The sequence below is a fragment of the Mastigoproctus giganteus genome, chromosome 6 (genome assembly GCF_048544385.1).
Source record: "Mastigoproctus giganteus isolate SK-2022 chromosome 6, ASM4854438v1, whole genome shotgun sequence".
Classification (NCBI taxonomy): Eukaryota; Metazoa; Arthropoda; class Arachnida; order Uropygi; family Thelyphonidae; genus Mastigoproctus; species Mastigoproctus giganteus.
Window position 1 is genome coordinate 50,233,821 of NC_143580.1, and position 18,228 is coordinate 50,252,048.

At 35.6% G+C, this 18,228-nt stretch overlaps 1 protein-coding gene across 4 annotated transcripts in view; it reads right to left on the minus strand.

Annotated features, from left to right (window-relative positions):
- The window catches only part of LOC150084234 (fragile X messenger ribonucleoprotein 1 homolog B-like), a 497,644-nt gene that overhangs the window by 267,776 nt on the left and 211,640 nt on the right, over positions 1 to 18,228 (minus strand). For all 4 annotated transcript variants that reach the window (XM_090375957.1, XM_090375959.1, XM_090375958.1 and 1 more), the window contains exon 9: positions 5,681 to 5,759. In XM_090375957.1, the coding sequence (XP_090232083.1) occupies positions 5,681 to 5,759 (79 nt within the window). The remainder of the gene's footprint in view (positions 1 to 5,680; positions 5,760 to 18,228) is intronic.

An 18,228-nucleotide genomic window follows, 5' to 3' on the forward strand; every position in this document is an offset into this window, starting at 1 on the left:
CAATTCACAAAGGAGGATCAAAGGCTGACACAAGTAATTATAGACCTGTGAGTTTAACTTCTGTTCCAGGAAAATTAATGGAGGCACTAGTTAAAGAAGCACTGCAGGATCATTTAGACAACACTTCAGTTATAGCTCGGACACAGCATGGTTTTGTTAAGGGGAAGTCTTGCCCGACCAATTTGATTGTATATTATGATGCAGTCACAAAGGAACTGGATGCAGGGAATAACTTTGATATTATATACTTGGATCTTAGAAAGGTTTTTGATACTGTTGCACATGGAAGACTGCTGCACAAATTGGAGCAGTGTGACATTGGAGGCAAATTGCTGCTGTGGATAAAGGGGTGGCTGAGGGGGAGAAGACAGAGAGTGGTAATCAATGGACACTGCTCGTCGTGGACTAATGTTATTAGTGGAGTCCCTCAGGGCTCAGTGTTGGGTCCATTATTGTTTTCTGTATTCATAAATGATATTGATATCCTGAAAGAGGCCTCTGAGGTCGGGAAAACTCATATCTAGGAAATTAACTCATACACCGACCATTGAACAAAATTTACTGTAACTAAAATTTTTACAAATAGTATAAAAATATAAAACAAATTATTTACAATAAACTAATGACTGTACATTACGGAATACTAAAAACTGTAATAAAAGATCGTTTGCAATAAAATAAGCTAAAATATAAAATTAAAAGCGCTAAAAACCTGGAGCTTTCGAGAGTGTCAGCTCTCTTCTTCAACAGTAATATAACTTTCTGCAACATCTCCTTAAATAGCAGGTTCACGGTACTTCCACACGTGGTATTTCTCCACGTGGTTCAATTGGCACATGGTCAGAACCGGAAGCGGAAATGTCTTGTGTACGTGGCAAAGAAAATCGTTCATCCGAATTTAATACAATTGTTTCTTGAAATGATATTGATGATGGTATATCAAGCTTAATGTCGAAGTTTGCAGACGATACAAAGGTAGGCAGGGTTGTCAAGGACACTACTGACACTATGCTGCTGCAACAGGATCTGGAAAGGTTGAGCAGATGGGCTGAGAGGTGGCAAATGAAGTTTAACATTGACAAATGTAAAGTACACATGGGAAACAGCAACCCCAGAGCAATGTATCAACTCTGTGGTACTACACTGACAGTGGTAGGGAATGAAAGGGACCTGGGGGTGGTTGTGCAGGCAGATATGAAGTTCTCTGAGAGTGCAGACGGGCTGCAAGAGTAGCTCATGGTGTATTGTCAATGATATATAGGAATTTTTCTAGCAGGGATAAGGAGGTGATTATTCCCTTGTATAAGGCAATGGTCAGGCCATACCTAGAGTACTGTATACAGGTCTGGAGGCCTCATTTCAAGAAGGATGTAGAGCTGCTGGAACGAGTACAGAGGAGGGCAACAAGATTAGTGAATGGAACAAAGGGGTGCTCTTACGAAGAAAGGCTTAAGTTTTGCAAATTACAGTGTCTGGAGACTAGGCACCAGCGAGGTGATCTGATAGAGGTGTATAAAGCCTTGAATGGTTTGAGCATACTCAATGCTGATGGGATTTTTCCTCTTGCTCAGAATAATCACCTGAGAGGGCATAAATTCAAATTGAGGAAAGACAGATGTAGGATAGACGTGCGGAAATTTGCCTTTAGCCAGCGGGTGGTTGGTTGGTGGAACAGACTTCCATCCCTTGTCGTGGAAGTTGATAGCCTAAATAAGTTTAAGGCTCAGCTGGACAGGTATTTTGAACGAACAGAGGGGTGAAGTGGAAGTGGTTTTTTTTTTTTTTGGCTGATGCTGCATAAGCTTGCTTTCTTGCATCAAATGCCTCTACTAATGCTAATGCTAATTTGGGATTTAAATAATAACAAGTTATTCTGAAATTATGTGATGTCACCATACAAAACAGAGACCAATTTTCCTTTCCCTTATAGTTTTAAATTAAGAACTTTTAAATTACTAGAAATATCTGTAAGAATTGCAAGATCAAACAGCCACTCCATATTTGATAGTTGTTTTATTGGTTTCCCTTTTTCTAAAAATATCAATTTCATGAGTAAGTTTAAAGAAACGATATAACACTTTGCTACGACCAAGCCATTTTACTGCGCTAGGTAAAATTACATCTTCGTATTCAGCTTTAATTTCTTAAAGAAACTGTTGAAACATACGGTGATTAAGGCCATGTGATATTATAAAATATACAGTTGAAATAACCACCTTCAAAACGTATTGGAGATCCAACACATTCCCATACATTTTGATATAAGCCAAAAGGCTGAGAAGCGATTAATACGAGGGGTTTCTGAAAAGTAAGGTAACACATTTTTTTCTTAATAATGGTGAAACGGAATGAGATGAAACACGGTGGACAGATAGATCTGTTAATAACGTTCAAAGAGATTGCCAGTGCAGTTTTGCGGTGCTGTCGCCTCACAGCAGATTCCAGTTGCAAAATGGCAGCTACCGTGCGTGTGTCGTGTGAAGTGCACAATGTCTTCTCGTAAACATTTAGCTTTAAAAGATAAAGTCGAACTCATTAATGCGTATGATCGGCAAAAAAATAGTGTTCGCAATCTCGCTCCAAAATTCAAAATCGGGAAGACGCAGGTAAGCGACATCCTAAAGGGAAAAAAATAAACTGCTCAAACAATTTTGGCAACACGTAAATGATCAGGTTCAAAAATCATTCCCGAAAACTGTTGAACTTCAAATTGACAATGTTAAGTATGAGTTTTGTCGCGCATGTGCTAAAAAAATTCCCATTAATGGGCCTATTATTAGGGAAAAGGTTTTGGAGGTTGCGAAATCTATGGGAGTAAATGAGTTCAAAGCTTCCGTGGGATGGCTAGACAAGTTCAAAACTCGGCATAAAATTTCTTGGAAAACCGTAAGTGGTGAAGGTGGATCTGTTGATACTGGGGTTGTAACAGAGTGGATAGTCAAATTGGAAGATTTATGTCGTGATTTTGAAGCTAATGATATTTACAACTGTGACGAAAGAGGGTTGTTTTTTAAAGCTCTGCCTGAAAAAACAATGAGTCTAAAAAACGAAAAGTTCAGGGCGGAAAAATTTCTAAGGAACGCTTGAAATTTTACTATTATGTACAAATATGCTGGGAGACTTTGAACAACCTCTTGTTATAGGAAAACCACAAAATCCTCGTTGTTTCAAGGGCATAAAGTTGAATCTTTTGAATGTTGACTGGAAGTCTAATAAAAAAAAGCGTGGATGACACGAGATATCATGAGCGAATGGATAAGTCACTTTAACCAAAACATGATTTGTCAAAACAAAAAAATTATTCTTTTCATGGATAATGCTGCATCTCACCCACACATTGAATTGTATCATTCAAATCGTTTTTCTGCCACCAAACACATCTGCAGAGTGTCAGCTCTTGGATCAAGGAATAATAAAAAATTTTAAACTTCATGGGCCTATTATTAGGGAAAACGTGTTTTAAGATACCTCATTGCAAACATGAAAGATGTAGCATGTGCGAGTGACCTTGCAAAGAAACTCAGCATCCTAGATGCAATTCAATGGATTTCCAGTAAACACAATTAGAAAACAAACTGTCCTGAACTGTTTTGTAAAGTCTGGTGTTTCAAACGCAAAATTTGAAGTTGTGAACAGCAATGTGGAGCACCAAGAAGAACAAGAACTTCAACATCTATTGATAATGTATGATACTTCCGCTACAAGTGACCCTGGCTACAAAGATATAGACTCGAACCTCACTACAGAAGATGGTGCTCTAGTTATCAACGACATTATCATCGATATTTTTCAAGAAGTTCCTCATGAGGATGAAGAAATGGAAGGAGATCATTCTTTCGAAGAACATATTAACAACGAACCACCGATGAAAATAGAAGAAGTGCTGATACAAATCAATCGTTTAAAAATGTTTTTCGCCGCTTAAGACACTGAAGGACTTTTGATGGTTTCTTCACTCCAAACAAATGTTGAAAACAAAATTATCAGCCGGAAGAAGGTGCAGAAGAAAATAAGTGATTACTGTATGTATTTTTCTTAATATGCATACAATTGTATGTATATTATTTACAAAAATATTGTGCAAAATCTGTATATAATTTAATTTAATTTCACATTAAACGTTTAACGATTTTTCTTTATCTCTTGTGTATGTAATTGTATATTATTTACAAAAACATTGTTCAAAATCTGTATATATTTTAATTTAATTTTACATTAAACGTTTAACGATTTTTCTTATTTTCTTTTTTTTTTTCTCCCTCAGACTTCTTGTTAGCGGACACTTCCCTCTAACGGACACATTCTCGTTCCCCATGGCTGTCCGTTAAAAGGAAGTTTCACTGTACTTTATCCTTAACATAACAGAATTAGGCAGAGCCACATTCTGTTATTTAAAAAAAAAAAAAAAAAAATTGGTATTCCCCCAGTTGTGGAAGCTGGAAGCACAATTTTCTAAAAGGTCAAGATTATTCCATTAACTGACTTTTCAGGAAAAAAAATGGACCAATAATCTGATCATGACAGAGTTCACACTACACACACATGCTGACTTCAGACTATACCTCATTTTTTAATGCACTATATGTGGGTTCTCAGACTCCCATAAGCAAACACTGTGCCAATTCACTTGTCTTGAAACATGAAAAGCACACTTTCTGCAGGAAACTTATTTTCTTCAATTAACTGTAACATTGTGAGAGCAAATAATTCATGTGCTATCCTGTCTGTTGGTAATAAATGCTGCACTACTGAACTTCATATGCAAATAACAAAAGCCTTACATGAATGACATGATGTACTGTTCATTTCGAATATGAATTTCTCATGAAGCATGCAGAATGGACTTTCTTGGGCTTTAATGAACCGCATTAAGAATTCTCTCCTGAACGTCAACAGACATTCAAGTCCATCCACTACCTTAATCATGCAGTTAACTTCCAGTTTTCTTGAACTTTTCCTCCATGCACAATAGGGTGGGACACTTTTTGGATCCTTCCTAAGTATCCTACGATGATTACGATGAACCTCAATTGGCAAATTTTTAGCAACAAGCCACAAAACAAAACACACTGGCATTCTCATTAACAGTAGCGATTTTTTAAACAGCCTACTATGGCACTACCTTCAAACCAGTATGAACAATGATTTATGAAGTATATAAACAACTATTATTTCATATAAAATAAAAAATTATGGTCTTTTCTAAAAATAAAGATTTTTTTTCAGACACTCTGTATTTTACAAATTTAAATTTATTTTATTCAATATACAATTTGCATTTATATTATATATTATAATATGAACAAAAAAATTACATTGGGAAAACAGGTTATGCTGGAATAATCCAGGTATGTATATATCACTATGGGTTCTATAAGTATGCATGCAAATCTCTCAGTTTGAAGGGCATGGACTTTGGGTGATGCATCAACAGAATATACATATGAAAAACAGGCTCAATTATTATTATATTCATTTTTATAATTTTTTAACTATAAATTTTATTATAAATCATATGCCAAATGCATTGATGGACAGAAATCTGTATAATTTCAGCACAAGGGACCTGCTATGACTATTATGGCCAAAAAAAAAAGTTAAAAAATAAAATTATTTATTTATGTAAAGAATCACAGCAACGTAAACAGGAATGAAAGAAAACAAAAGCACATTTACTTACCTACAAGCATTCGAGGCACTTGAACAGATTCTTCAGCATATTCCAACATATTACGAGCTTTCTTTACTGCCTCTTGAGTCTTAAAAAAAAAATGTTTTTGTAATGCCACAAATGTTGATTACAACGAAACATTGGGGTAAGTTTAAACTGAAGAGTATAAATAAGATCAAAGCCCACACCAAAACCAAAGTTACACAAATACAAGAATTCATTCATTCCTTTAAAATGAATACTTTAATTTTTTTAGGCAATGTGTAAAATGAGGATGAAAATCTGAAGATTTCAGTGTACCTGGAGAAATTCTACAAATTCATAAATAAATAAATAAAAGAATAATCCTCCAGGAGCTCAAAATATAATTATAAATATCAACCTTAACTTTAATCCATTAAATCTATGCCTCTCTTATATACTATTACTTTTCTATCAGCACACCGCCAACTTTCAATTTTCAAAAAACTGGAAATGAGATATTTGAAAATAGGAGGGAAATGGGAGATTTTTGAGAAAAAATAGAGTTTTTAAGTTCACACTGCATTAAAAATTAAATCTCACATACAAATTTTATATTAAAATACAGCTGTAGTACTGTTTACCAGTAGAGTACGCTTTTAAACAGTAGCTAACCTACCATTTTTCTGGCTGTTGATCCTTGTTTGAATTGTCCAAGCCCAAGCGATTGCGACTGTTTCAAGATACTGTAACAGACTTTGGACATCTCCAGAAATTTTGAGTCAAAGTACAATGACTTGGCTGACACAGCATTTTCAAAACTTGATTAAAAAGAGATCTGAATTTGGTTTTTTCACTTTGTTGAATATTCTCTGACATTCAGCACTGCTAGAATTGCTGAAATGCCAAGAATGACTTCATTTGTTATATTTCATGCTTCCTTGCACACTTATCAGTCTACCCACAGAGGGCCACTGTACACCACTTCTTTCTTTTGTAATAGCATTCAGATAGAGTTCTGATATTAAAATTGGCTTAACTAATCTGCAAAATTTCATTTCTTTATCTTCACTGATACTGAGAAATACTGCAACCCCTCCCCCCCCCCTCTCTCCCTCTCACTCCCTGCAAAATCAGTTTGTTTCAATTTGGTTCAAAAAACTTGTTCTCCAAATGGTGTTACCAGATAACAAATTGGTTTCCAAATACAATTATATTTAAGTTAAACAACATTTAACTTAACACTTCTGATAACCCAGCTAGGCAACTTGCTATTTACAAATTCCATTTGGAGCTAGCAGAATTTCGACTGTTAAGGAAACATGCTTTACTCTTTTCTGTTTGCCAGCTACCAAATTAAGTCCATAATTTATCAAATTCATTCATAGTCATTCAACTTCTGCCATGAGAAAGAAACCCCCTTAGGGTGAAGTTTTAATGTAACCAGTTTCACATTCACATGTATGTCTCTGTGCTTATCTCTCATTAGTTTTTTGTAATTGTGAGGGACAAGGAAGGTAATCTTTACTGATAGGAAATAGCAGTGTTTCAGCTTGCATTTCAAGACTATTGGCAACAAAATTCAGAGGAAAACAGTTTTTTTATTTGAAAATAATTCTTTAAGTTCTTTTGTTGGCCTTTATAGCTTTTTAAATTGAGAGAGGGCACCATTCCTGGGCTGCATCATATATATTGCATGGAAAAGAAAACCTGAAGAATAAAGTTTGCACCACCTTGACATTAGGAATGTAAGACAGGGATGTAGGATGTAATATCCCTGTCTGTTGGTTTTTTTCTTTTGTCAGGATAAATGTAATCTCAATGAGCATGCATCATTTCTTTAAGTTGTTCATAAAATACATTAAACCTCTCTTTAATGAACTATATGAGGATAAGGCTTGTTAAATAAATCTGATTGTCCATTAAACTTGAAAGAAATAGATAACTGCCAAAGTTACTAGAATACAATTAAAAAGTACTGTAACGTAATATTAAAAAATAATTAAATGTTATAATACTGTATTTTGTTACACTTACTGTGTGGAGTAGAAGAGTTTGAAATTTTGCCGTGTAGTACAATAGCAATGGAAACTGACTAATGCTTGTTCACAGTGCCCTTGTAGCATGTTCAGATGCCTCCCTGCTAATGTCTGACAAGTTGAAACCTGGTGGAAGGTGCTAGTGAGGAAATCCCACCTGGAACTCTGCTTTATCGTGAAACTATTCTAACTGATGGGGAATACCATCAGACTGAGGAAAAAGTCTGGTTTGGTGAATAGTGTCTGTTATTTCCAAAAGTCCATTGAACTGAGATCCATTTAAGCAAGGGCTTACTGTATAATCTAAATAACTATAGTCCTTGCTAACATCATTTTCCTATTTCACCTAATGGAATTTTACTTAACCCTTCAGCCATCCCATGATGTTCTGTGACAACTGATCAAGTGGATGCTACTGTCATCCAGTTTAAAAATTCATTTTTCCATGTGAATTTCTTTCTTCTCTATAATCCCATGATAGGTGTTTTTGGTAATGTATTTGGAGGTGCAATATGCAGATCTTAAGTTTTAGGGAGAGAAAAATTTATCTAAAATAACTGAATTATATGATGCACAACAGTGATACAAAATATGTTAATACGAGGGGGTGTTCAACAGAGAATGATTACGTTCACGATTACGTGAACACGATTACGTGAACACGAATAACACATTGTTTTTTGGTAATTCGTTTCAAGGTCTTGGAAGTTGAATTTTTTGCTGTATAACTAAGCTATTTATCTCTCTAAAATGTCATTTTTAAGGTCACGAGTGTGGTTTGAAAATTGTATTAGTTACCAATTCAAATCATCAAACACACTACCCTTTCAATGTTATCATATATTATAAGAACCAATTTTGAACGGCTTTGTGATATTTTCTAAAGCACGTTTCTGGAAGTCACGACCATAAAACAAAAACAATTTGCACTTTCAGGTTTATTGGACTTTTCTGTTAGTGCAAGCAATTATACTCGGGGAGTAAACTCGATGTTATTCAATTGGGAAAAATACCGATAGCTGGAATTGTGTGGTTTTTACATTATTATGGTGAAATATGTTTCCCCTTTACCGAAATCTTCAATTGTATAAAAAACATATATAAATTTTCAGAATCTTCTCTTTATTCCTTTTTTTAAAGCTTCGTAAACTTGTTACTCCACGCGACCGTGTTAGTTGCAATTTGTGCGTTCCGCTAAAAAATGTTTATGCATGCAATCGTGAAATTTATAATTAAAAGAGAAGATTATCTTGGAAACAAATGCTTCTTGAAAAATTTCTGAAGAAGACGACTCCTTGTGCAACAAACCAATTAGCGGCGAGACAATAATGAGTGATCAACGAGAGTGCATTTAGTCGATGATGACGAAGAATAAACATTCTTTAACATTTGTAAGTCGTAAATAATTTCAATAAATGAATCATTGTTTAAACATAAACTAATTAGCTAACTAATGTCATAGTTAAGAACGTAACCCCTATTTTTAACCTTATGTCTATGGGAAATAAATTCCCGCTTTACGAACGTATTAACTCGTAAAGTCGAGAACTACCTGTATATAGAATCACCCAAAAAAAAAAAAAAAAAAAAAACAGTTCACTCATCCTTCAATTTATTCAATCCATCAATTTCCACAACAGATGGAAGCATGTGCCAACAATCAACCATCCACTGACTGAAGGAAAAATTCTATAGCATATCTATCCTGCAACCATCCTCCTCCCTCATCTTGAATTTAGTCCACCCCCTCATGTGTGTAGTCTCAGCAAGTGAAAGATGATTAACATTCAGCTTGCTCATTCCATTCAAGGCTTTAAACACCTCAATCACATCTCCTCCACAGGTGCTTGGTCTCGAGATGCTGCAATTTGCAAAACTGAAGTCTTTTCAGGTAAGAGCACCCTTTTGTTCACTTCTAATCTGGTTGCTCTTCTCTGCACCTGTTCTAGGAGATCTACATCCTTCCTAAAGTGAGGTCTTATACAAAGGGATGATTACATCTTATCCCTGCTAACAAAGTTTCTGTATATCACTGACAAAATCACATGAGCTGTCCTGGCAGCATGTCTGTACTACTCAGAAAATTTCATGTCTGACTGTACAATTATCCCCAGGCCTTTTTCATTGTCCACTACGCTGATTGCAGTACCAAACAGTCGATAAGTTTTGGTAATGTTTGGAAAAATTCATGGATAGGTTACTGCTATCCATGTGCAGTACCTTGCATTTGTCAACGTTAAACTTCAGCTGCTATTTCTTGGCCCATCAATTTAATTTTTTTTTCTAAATCTTGTTGCAGTAGCATACTGTCATTACTGTTATTAACCACCTTGTCAACCTTTGTATCATCTGCAAACTTTGACATAAGCCTGATATACCTTCATCAATAGAACTAATAAATATTAAAAACAACAATGGACCTAGCACTGAACCCCGGGGAACTCTACTAACATTAGCCCACGAAGAGCAGTGCTCACTGATAACCAGTCTTCTTCCATTTAACCATCCCTTTATCCATAGCAGTAACTTGCCCTTAATGCCACATTGTTCCAGTCTGTACAGCAGTCTTTTATTTTAGTACAATAACAGTATCAAAAGCCTTGCTGAAATCCAAGTATATGATCTTAAAATTATTTTTGCATCCAGTTCCTTGGTCACTGCATGGAATCAGCTTGGTTAGACAAGGCTGCCCCTTGAAAAATCCATGCTGTGATTGCAGTATAATTGTGTGGCTGTCCAAATGTTCCTGCATAACTTCTTTAACTAGTGATTTCATTATTTTCCATGGAACAGATGTTAAGCTAACAGGCCTGTAATTACTCATGTCGCCCTTTGATCCCCTTTATGAACTGGGGATATATTTGCACTTCTCCAGCCCATAGGAACTTCCCCGGAATTAAAGGATGCAATTGTAATTATGGCTAAGAGTTTGCTTACCTCCTTTGCTGCCTCACTTAATTGGATAGATTCCATCCACCCCGTGTGCCTTTTTTATGTCCATCCTGAACAATTTCTCCTCCACTTTCCTTTCAGTTGTCACAAAGTAATTTAGAGTTTGATAAACTTCTGGCATCACCTACCCCAAAAGGTTCAGGATTTTGCTGAATGCCTAAGCCAAGGATGGCTATGGTCTTTCCAATGTCTCTAATTATTTCATAATCTGTACGTTCATTAATCCACTCTAACAGTTATGTTTCAACCCAGTACTAAAATTCATATACACTAATTCCACAATGATATAGCAACATCTGTTACTGAAATAGTATTGAGATCAGAATAAAATTACTTCACATTTACACAGTGAATAAGAACACTGTACTCTGAAACCAAAAGTGGAATCATAACAAGATTGGTCACATGAATGACCTACTATCATCCAGTTCAATTTGCACCCAAGTTGATTATTAACCCACAGCTGATCTGAAATCACACTGATACTACAAACTTGGGTTAGGCAGGAAGGTACTAAGAAATTCATAGCAGTTTGCATATCAATCATGGACAAGGTTTTAAATTATGGGTGACCACAGTCATCCATGCAATCAAATAAGTGTTAATGAATGGATGTGCCCTTTGCTCCAAGCACAAAAATTATGTGCATGCTAGTTTCATTCCAAAACATCTGTAAAGAAAAAAGAGAGCGAGAAAAACAAAATAATGGTTTACACAAGTTTTTATTCAATGAAAATAAATTTAATAAACTTTTCAAACTGGGAGATGCAGAAATCAACATGGGTATGAAACTCAAAATTGTTACAAGTCCATAACTCGATTCTTTTACTAACACAACAATAACACTGATGAATCTAATTATTTTTTTTATTACAAATGACAACACAATCTCTCCAGTGATGACAATGAGATTTGAGCTTATGCTCACTTTAGAAATGTTGGTGGTTATTGCCAACAGTTGCTCTAGCTATAATGTGCCTCTCACAGTTTGTTCTTTATAGTCAGCACCTTGAAATGATGTTATCTAAGAGTCAACCTAATATCATTAATTTTGTGTTTGATCAATTCTACGTCAAACAGGGAATAATGTATTAAATCAAAATGGGGAGCCAAGTGGTGTGGGGAAGGAAAAACTTCCAACTGAAAACATCAAACGAGAGACCAGTAAGTCTTGAAAAATGTCTCATGGTTTGTCAGAGTTTTTAATGTCCCTTTTGGTGAAGTAATTCAATTAAAGATGAAATTAGTAACTTTGTCAATTCTGGATAATAATGTCATTTCTAAAGTGAGCATGATGCTATCCACTAGTGTGAACAGAACAATCGCCTCCCCCCCCAAAACAATAAGACAAAACAGAGTATACCATCATCAAAACATTTCAGTACCTACAGTGAAATAATTCTGTTTATTACTTAATTAACCCTTTAATGATACGTCACCCAACACGAAGAGGAGCGCAATCAACTAATGAATATAACCTTGCTTAGTAATTGTCCATTATATACACTGAACGGACAACATACCATAGGTATGCACTCACTAGCCTGGAATCATCTGTTTACCAATCACTTTTTGGGTGATTTTATTGGTTGATAAGCCCACCTGCCAATCAACAAGTTCAGGACAATCTTAGCTGTTGTCATGATATGTGACAATACACTTGGCATCGTAGATATGAAAGGATTTATTAATGAATGCCACTGCATAAATTTCAGAAGCAAACTAAATGTTATATGACACTGCAGTTTTCAATTTGCATTCATATATCTAAATAAAACTTCGTACACAACTGAATGACTATTTACACCAACAGGGCATGCAAATTTGCAACTAGAAAGCTATGACAAATAGTCATTATAGGGATATAATAGCTATATACATGATGAAAAAGCTTTCAGATCCATTTCTTTATATATTTTATTTTTATTCGCATATGCAGGATACCTCAAAACCATTGATCAAAGGTGGGAACATGGTATCCCTCTACAAGGCAAGTGCAGTATCTAATTTTAATTTCCACTGGAGTTTTCAGAGTGCATTAAGTGAATTATACCACATGCTCTACAATTCTGTAACTTGTACATCTACCAGCCAGAATCAATGTCCAGTAAATTATGCATAAAACAGTCAAGTATTAGTATTAAAATGGCATAATGATGTAAGGAATTGAATTTATTTTGCATCTACCAAAAAAGAAAACAAATCAAAATAAAAATAAATAATAAAACCTGTCTCATAGTCAGAAAGTACCTATACAACTCCTCGATTTTGCCATATTCTATGTCTTCACTTCCCCAACCCTGCAAACAACTTATTTCAATGTTCTACAACATGCTGCCTGAAGGTAAATTTCATAAGATCAAGTCAACTGTTAACCCTAAAATTTTATATTTGTGTATCCCATTTCTTGTGACACTCACCAAAGAGAATACTACGCCCTCAATAGGTGCTTTGGCATATATACAAAAAAGTGTCTATTTTCTTCGCCGTGTCTGTCTGTCCATCCATCCGCATGTAATAACTGTGGCAGCTGCCTGGTGGATGGATTTCACAAAATTTTTCACTTGCCTGTTTTAAAAAGATTTGTCAAGTTATTCCAAATTTCATTAAAATAAGACCAGTAAAATCCAGCAATTATTTTTTTGTCTGTCCATCCACATGAAATGTTTGTTTGTTATTTGGTTTTTAGGAGCATTAGCAACTAAGGCCATACTGCTCCGGGGATATGCAGTGGTCATCCCCTGACATTTCCGCATCCTCCGTATTTGGTGGTCACGGCTCGAACCCCAGTCTAATCAAAAAGCGTGTGCTACGCACTGCTGCTCCTGCCCACCTGGCTATGGAGGCGCCTCCACATGAAATAATTCAACTCCTAGTGAACAGATTTTCGTGAAATTTTATATTTAACTCTAGAATCTTCCCAAAAACTTTTCCAAATTTCATTAAAATTGGACCAACAGAAATCCAGTAATAATTATTACTTTTTTCATACATATCAGACTATCCATATACAGAATACTGCAGCTAAAGCACTGGATATTATGTTTGTTGCCATGCACTGACTGGAGGAAGGAATGAGTAATATAGCACATGCACCGAGAAGAAATGTTCTCAGATCACACATAAAAGCAAGTGCTTTTCTTAATTTTTAAAAAATTAATCAGGAATTATTACTGAATTTTTCTTATATCACAGTCCATTCCGGTTATTTGGGACACATCGGGACTAGTGCATTTTGGCCCAATTATCCAAAGTTTCACATAAATAGTTCAAAATACAATGTATCCCCCTTTTACAATTAGTTCACTGTACAATCAAATCATGTTACGACGAACTCACCATAGTAAAGTACCATTCACTATACAATGTAAAGTAAGCACCGGTCATTGTGATCACGTTTGTAAATTGAATTTTAATTCTATTAAACAGTGATTCTAATTAGAGAAAATATGAGGAATATTATCCACAGGCTATAAAAGTAAAGATATATTAAGCACAAATTTACCCTTTATTACCTTACCAATTAAAAAATTAAATGATAAGTGAAAATCGGAAGAATATACGTGATAATCAGAATAATTAATACATACTGTAATATGTACATACAAACTAGTTGACATTTCTGTTCACTGACATCTGTGGGTGAATACCATCACGACAAGTTGCCATCTATGGCAACTCGTCGTGAAGGTATTCACAATATGAGATGTAACTTGAACGATGCCACTATTGCAAATTTACTAATCTATAATTAGCTGTGTATAAATGATTTAATTGCACTAAAATACACATAGTCTAATCTCTTTCACAGCTTAATGCATTAGAGTCTTAACTTATATCATACACTATCAGGCATCTCTCATATTGTGGAAATATACTTCACAACTGTTTGTCATCATTACATCACTTGGGTACCTATCCACCCACCGAAGAAGGGTCAAATAGCCCTGAAACGGTGCCGTCTGGGTGGTGGTATCCACTGAGAATAAGTAACAACAGTCTTTTCCTTCAGGTGAAGCGTTACTTATTCGAAGTAGTGCAATGTCATGGCAACTCGTCGTGAAGGTATTCACAATATGAGATGTAACTTAAACGATGCCGCTATTGCAAATTTGCTAATCTATAATTAGCTGTTTATAAATGATGCAACTGCACTAAAATACACATAGTCTAATCTCTTTCGCAGCTGAGGCTTAAGCCCTTAATGGATTAGAATCATGCTGCAAGTTATTTATGATGTCAGTGCTGATTACAGAAATTCATCTTTCCATTGTATGTCTGGACGCAGGGATTTGTTCAATCATTTTGTGCAGTTTTCTATTTTCTGGGTCTAAAACTGAAATTACTTCAGCAATATTTTTCTTAATGAACTCTCCTTCTGTGTAGGGGCACTTTACCTGGGTGATATTGAAGGCCAAAATAAATCCAATCTTTGTTATTACATCTGCCTCTTTAATAAACATTGATACAACCTTGGTTTGACTATTAAATTTTTCTTTTAAAGACAATATTTTAGTTTGCCTTAACACGGAACCAGTAGGAAATTGATAGGTGAAAGAACTGTGATTCGTTTCATAATGGCGCTTAAAATTACTGGCCTTGAACTGTGACAATGTTACTTGACACAAAAGACACATTGATTTACCGTTTCTCTCCACAAAAATAAATTCATCTTTCCTCTCTCTGTCTTCAATCCCCTATTCTCGTCTTCATAAATACGTTTCCTGACAGGATAATAACTTTTAAAGGGTCTCATTTAAAAATAAACTAATAATGTTCACACAAATTAAATTGTGCACTGTAAAAAACATTAAACCACACATACGTCTAAAGCATTTTATCATAGAGATAGTAGACATGACAGATGGAGTCAATGGCTCATGGAGTCGCATGTACGAGTTTTATTATATATCTCTTTCCAATATGCCTTCCACTATTGGGGCTCCCAAGGTCATCTAGCTGGCCACCACTGATATAGAGGAATTAAAGAGACACTTATATAAAACCTGGTTGGCTAGCAAATAAGAAGTCACAAGTCTAATGAAGCCCCACACATAAGGTCGAGATTGATGTTGCACATTAACCACAACCTTAAGCTCTGGAAATGCACATTACAGGAAATAAAGCTAAGTACCTTTGCCAAACTTAGCAACAAAAAATTGGCACACCAAACCTAAGAGGCACACAGCAATTAAAGGAGAATCAGTTGTCCAGAGAAGAAAACAGAAGAAATAACAAAGAAACTGGAATTTAAAGGAAAAGGCACACATTAATTGAAAAGCCTGAGAAGGAGTAAATTAATTTAAAAGTAAAGGAATTACAGGAAAATGTAAAAATTAAAGAGGTAAACAGGAGCAAAGGACTATAAACGCCTTTGCTCCTGTTGTAAGTCTGTCTTTTGTAAACAAGTATTGAAAGAAAAAATTGTAAACATATTAATTTATTAGAAAATTATTCTAAAGTATAAGATTGTATAAACAAAAAAAAATTGTGAGCATTTATGATACACCCTGTTAGCCATTATGGCTGTGTCGGAGTGATTTGTAATAAAGATAAATAAATAAACATTCCATGTCATACTTCTCACATTGTGACAGACTGGTCTGAGGATATAAGAATCAAAAAGTCGGACTTGCCAGCCCAGAGCCCTCACCTCAATCCTACAGAGACTAGAGGTTGTTATAAAGGCTAAAGGTTTCAGCACATGTTATTATTTGTGGATATATAGGTGTCTGTATATTAATGGTAGGGCAGTTATGTGTGCTATACAGCTTGGTAACAATGCACCTTAAAAGGAAGGGACCTAATTCAGGTTTATAAGGCTCTGAGCAGAATAACTAATATTAGCAGGGGAGAAATTTTCACTGTGATAAATGATTAAGAGGCCATAAATTTGAATTATGGGGAAAAGGTTCAGTTAGATTGATTGTAGGAAATTAAGTTTTCTTTTAGACAGTGAGTTGTTATTCAATGGAATATGTTACCTACATGAGTGGTTGAGCCCGATAGTTTGAGGAAATCACACAGGTAATTTATTTTCTTTATGATTCCACAGGGGTCATCTGCATTCAGATAATTCAATGAACTAAACATCATAATTTAATGTTTCTTATTATTTAAAAAAGAAAGAATCGCCACTCTTAAACCATATCCAGCTCAGCTGAAACCAAGTAATAGATTTTCCACTGAAAACTTTTTTACAACTAACTGCTTATAGGTTTTCTCATAATTTTCTTTACTTCACACACTTTTTCTTGCAAACACTTTTTGCTATTTCTACCCAGGCTGTAGGTGAATAGATGTACTCTGTTTTCATGTTTTGGTTTCAATCAAACCATAAATAGCAATGGGGAGGGGTTGTGAACACCCATACACTAAAATGGATTTAGTATTGTGCGTACCATTTTAATGTTTTTACGTTCAAAAAGCTCTATATAAACAGACTCACAGAATGACTGATGACTTTTGAGGTTACGATGGACATCATGGAAAGATCCAATCTTCCTTATATTTCGAGGATACAGCTCTAAAATGGTGTTCGCAGCCCGGCTGCTAGTTAGTACACCGGACTGAACCTATTGGTAACTCTCTAGGAGGCTTCTGGATCAGCAAGTGTATAATCTTGCTACGTCTACTCTGCCAGATAGTGACTGGAGTGAATCCGAGTAATGTGTATGCGGGTACATTGTCGAGGCCACATTATGTCAAGGATCTGGGTATATTCTTACCATGTGTACGCCATATCTAAAAATTTTATTAATTCATACAGCATGTCCCCTCACTTTTTCTTACTATTGAATTCACCATGAATTGTCAAACTAATAGAGTAAGCTCATCTGTGAAAAGATCTAAACCTCCCAAACACTTCCTACTTCATTTCACAAATATACAAAGGGTACTAGGAAAGTTCTGCAATACAGCTTTGTTTATTTAATTTTTTCAAAGTAATTTCCTCTACATTCAATACACCTCTCCATCCTCCGAAACCAATCTTTAAACCAGTTCTGCCAAGTTTCACTAGGGAGTAAAGCACACTCGTTGTCCCAAGCCCGTAGAAGGTCCTCATCACTGGAAAACCGCCTCCCTTTTAGCTTCATTTTCACATGCGGGAACAGTGCAAAGTCGCAGGGAGCAAGGTCTGGCCTGTAGGGAGGGTGCTCGAGAAGTTTCAGTCCTGTCGTGGTCAAATATTCGGTGCAGGCTTTGGTGCGGTGAACTGGAGCATTATCGTGATGGAGGTACCAGGTGTCCATTCTTGACTTTGGTCGCAGGTTCTTCATAGATCCAATGACTTTAGGCAGGCATTGTTCAGTATACCACTTAGCTGTGACTGTCTTCCGCGTGTCCAAAACGACACGTTCCACAATTCCACTCGATTTGAAAAATACAGCTATCATTTTCTTCTTTACAGATCGGGATTTTCTGACAATTACGGGTGTGTCGTCATCATCAAAGACCCAAACTTTGTTTTGAGCCTTGGTCGGCAGATCGTAATAGTACAGCCAAGTCTCGTCACCTGTCACGATGTTGTTCACATACCGAGATTGTCCCTTATCAAACTTTTTTAACATCTCCCGGCACCAAGTCACACTTTGTGTCATCTGC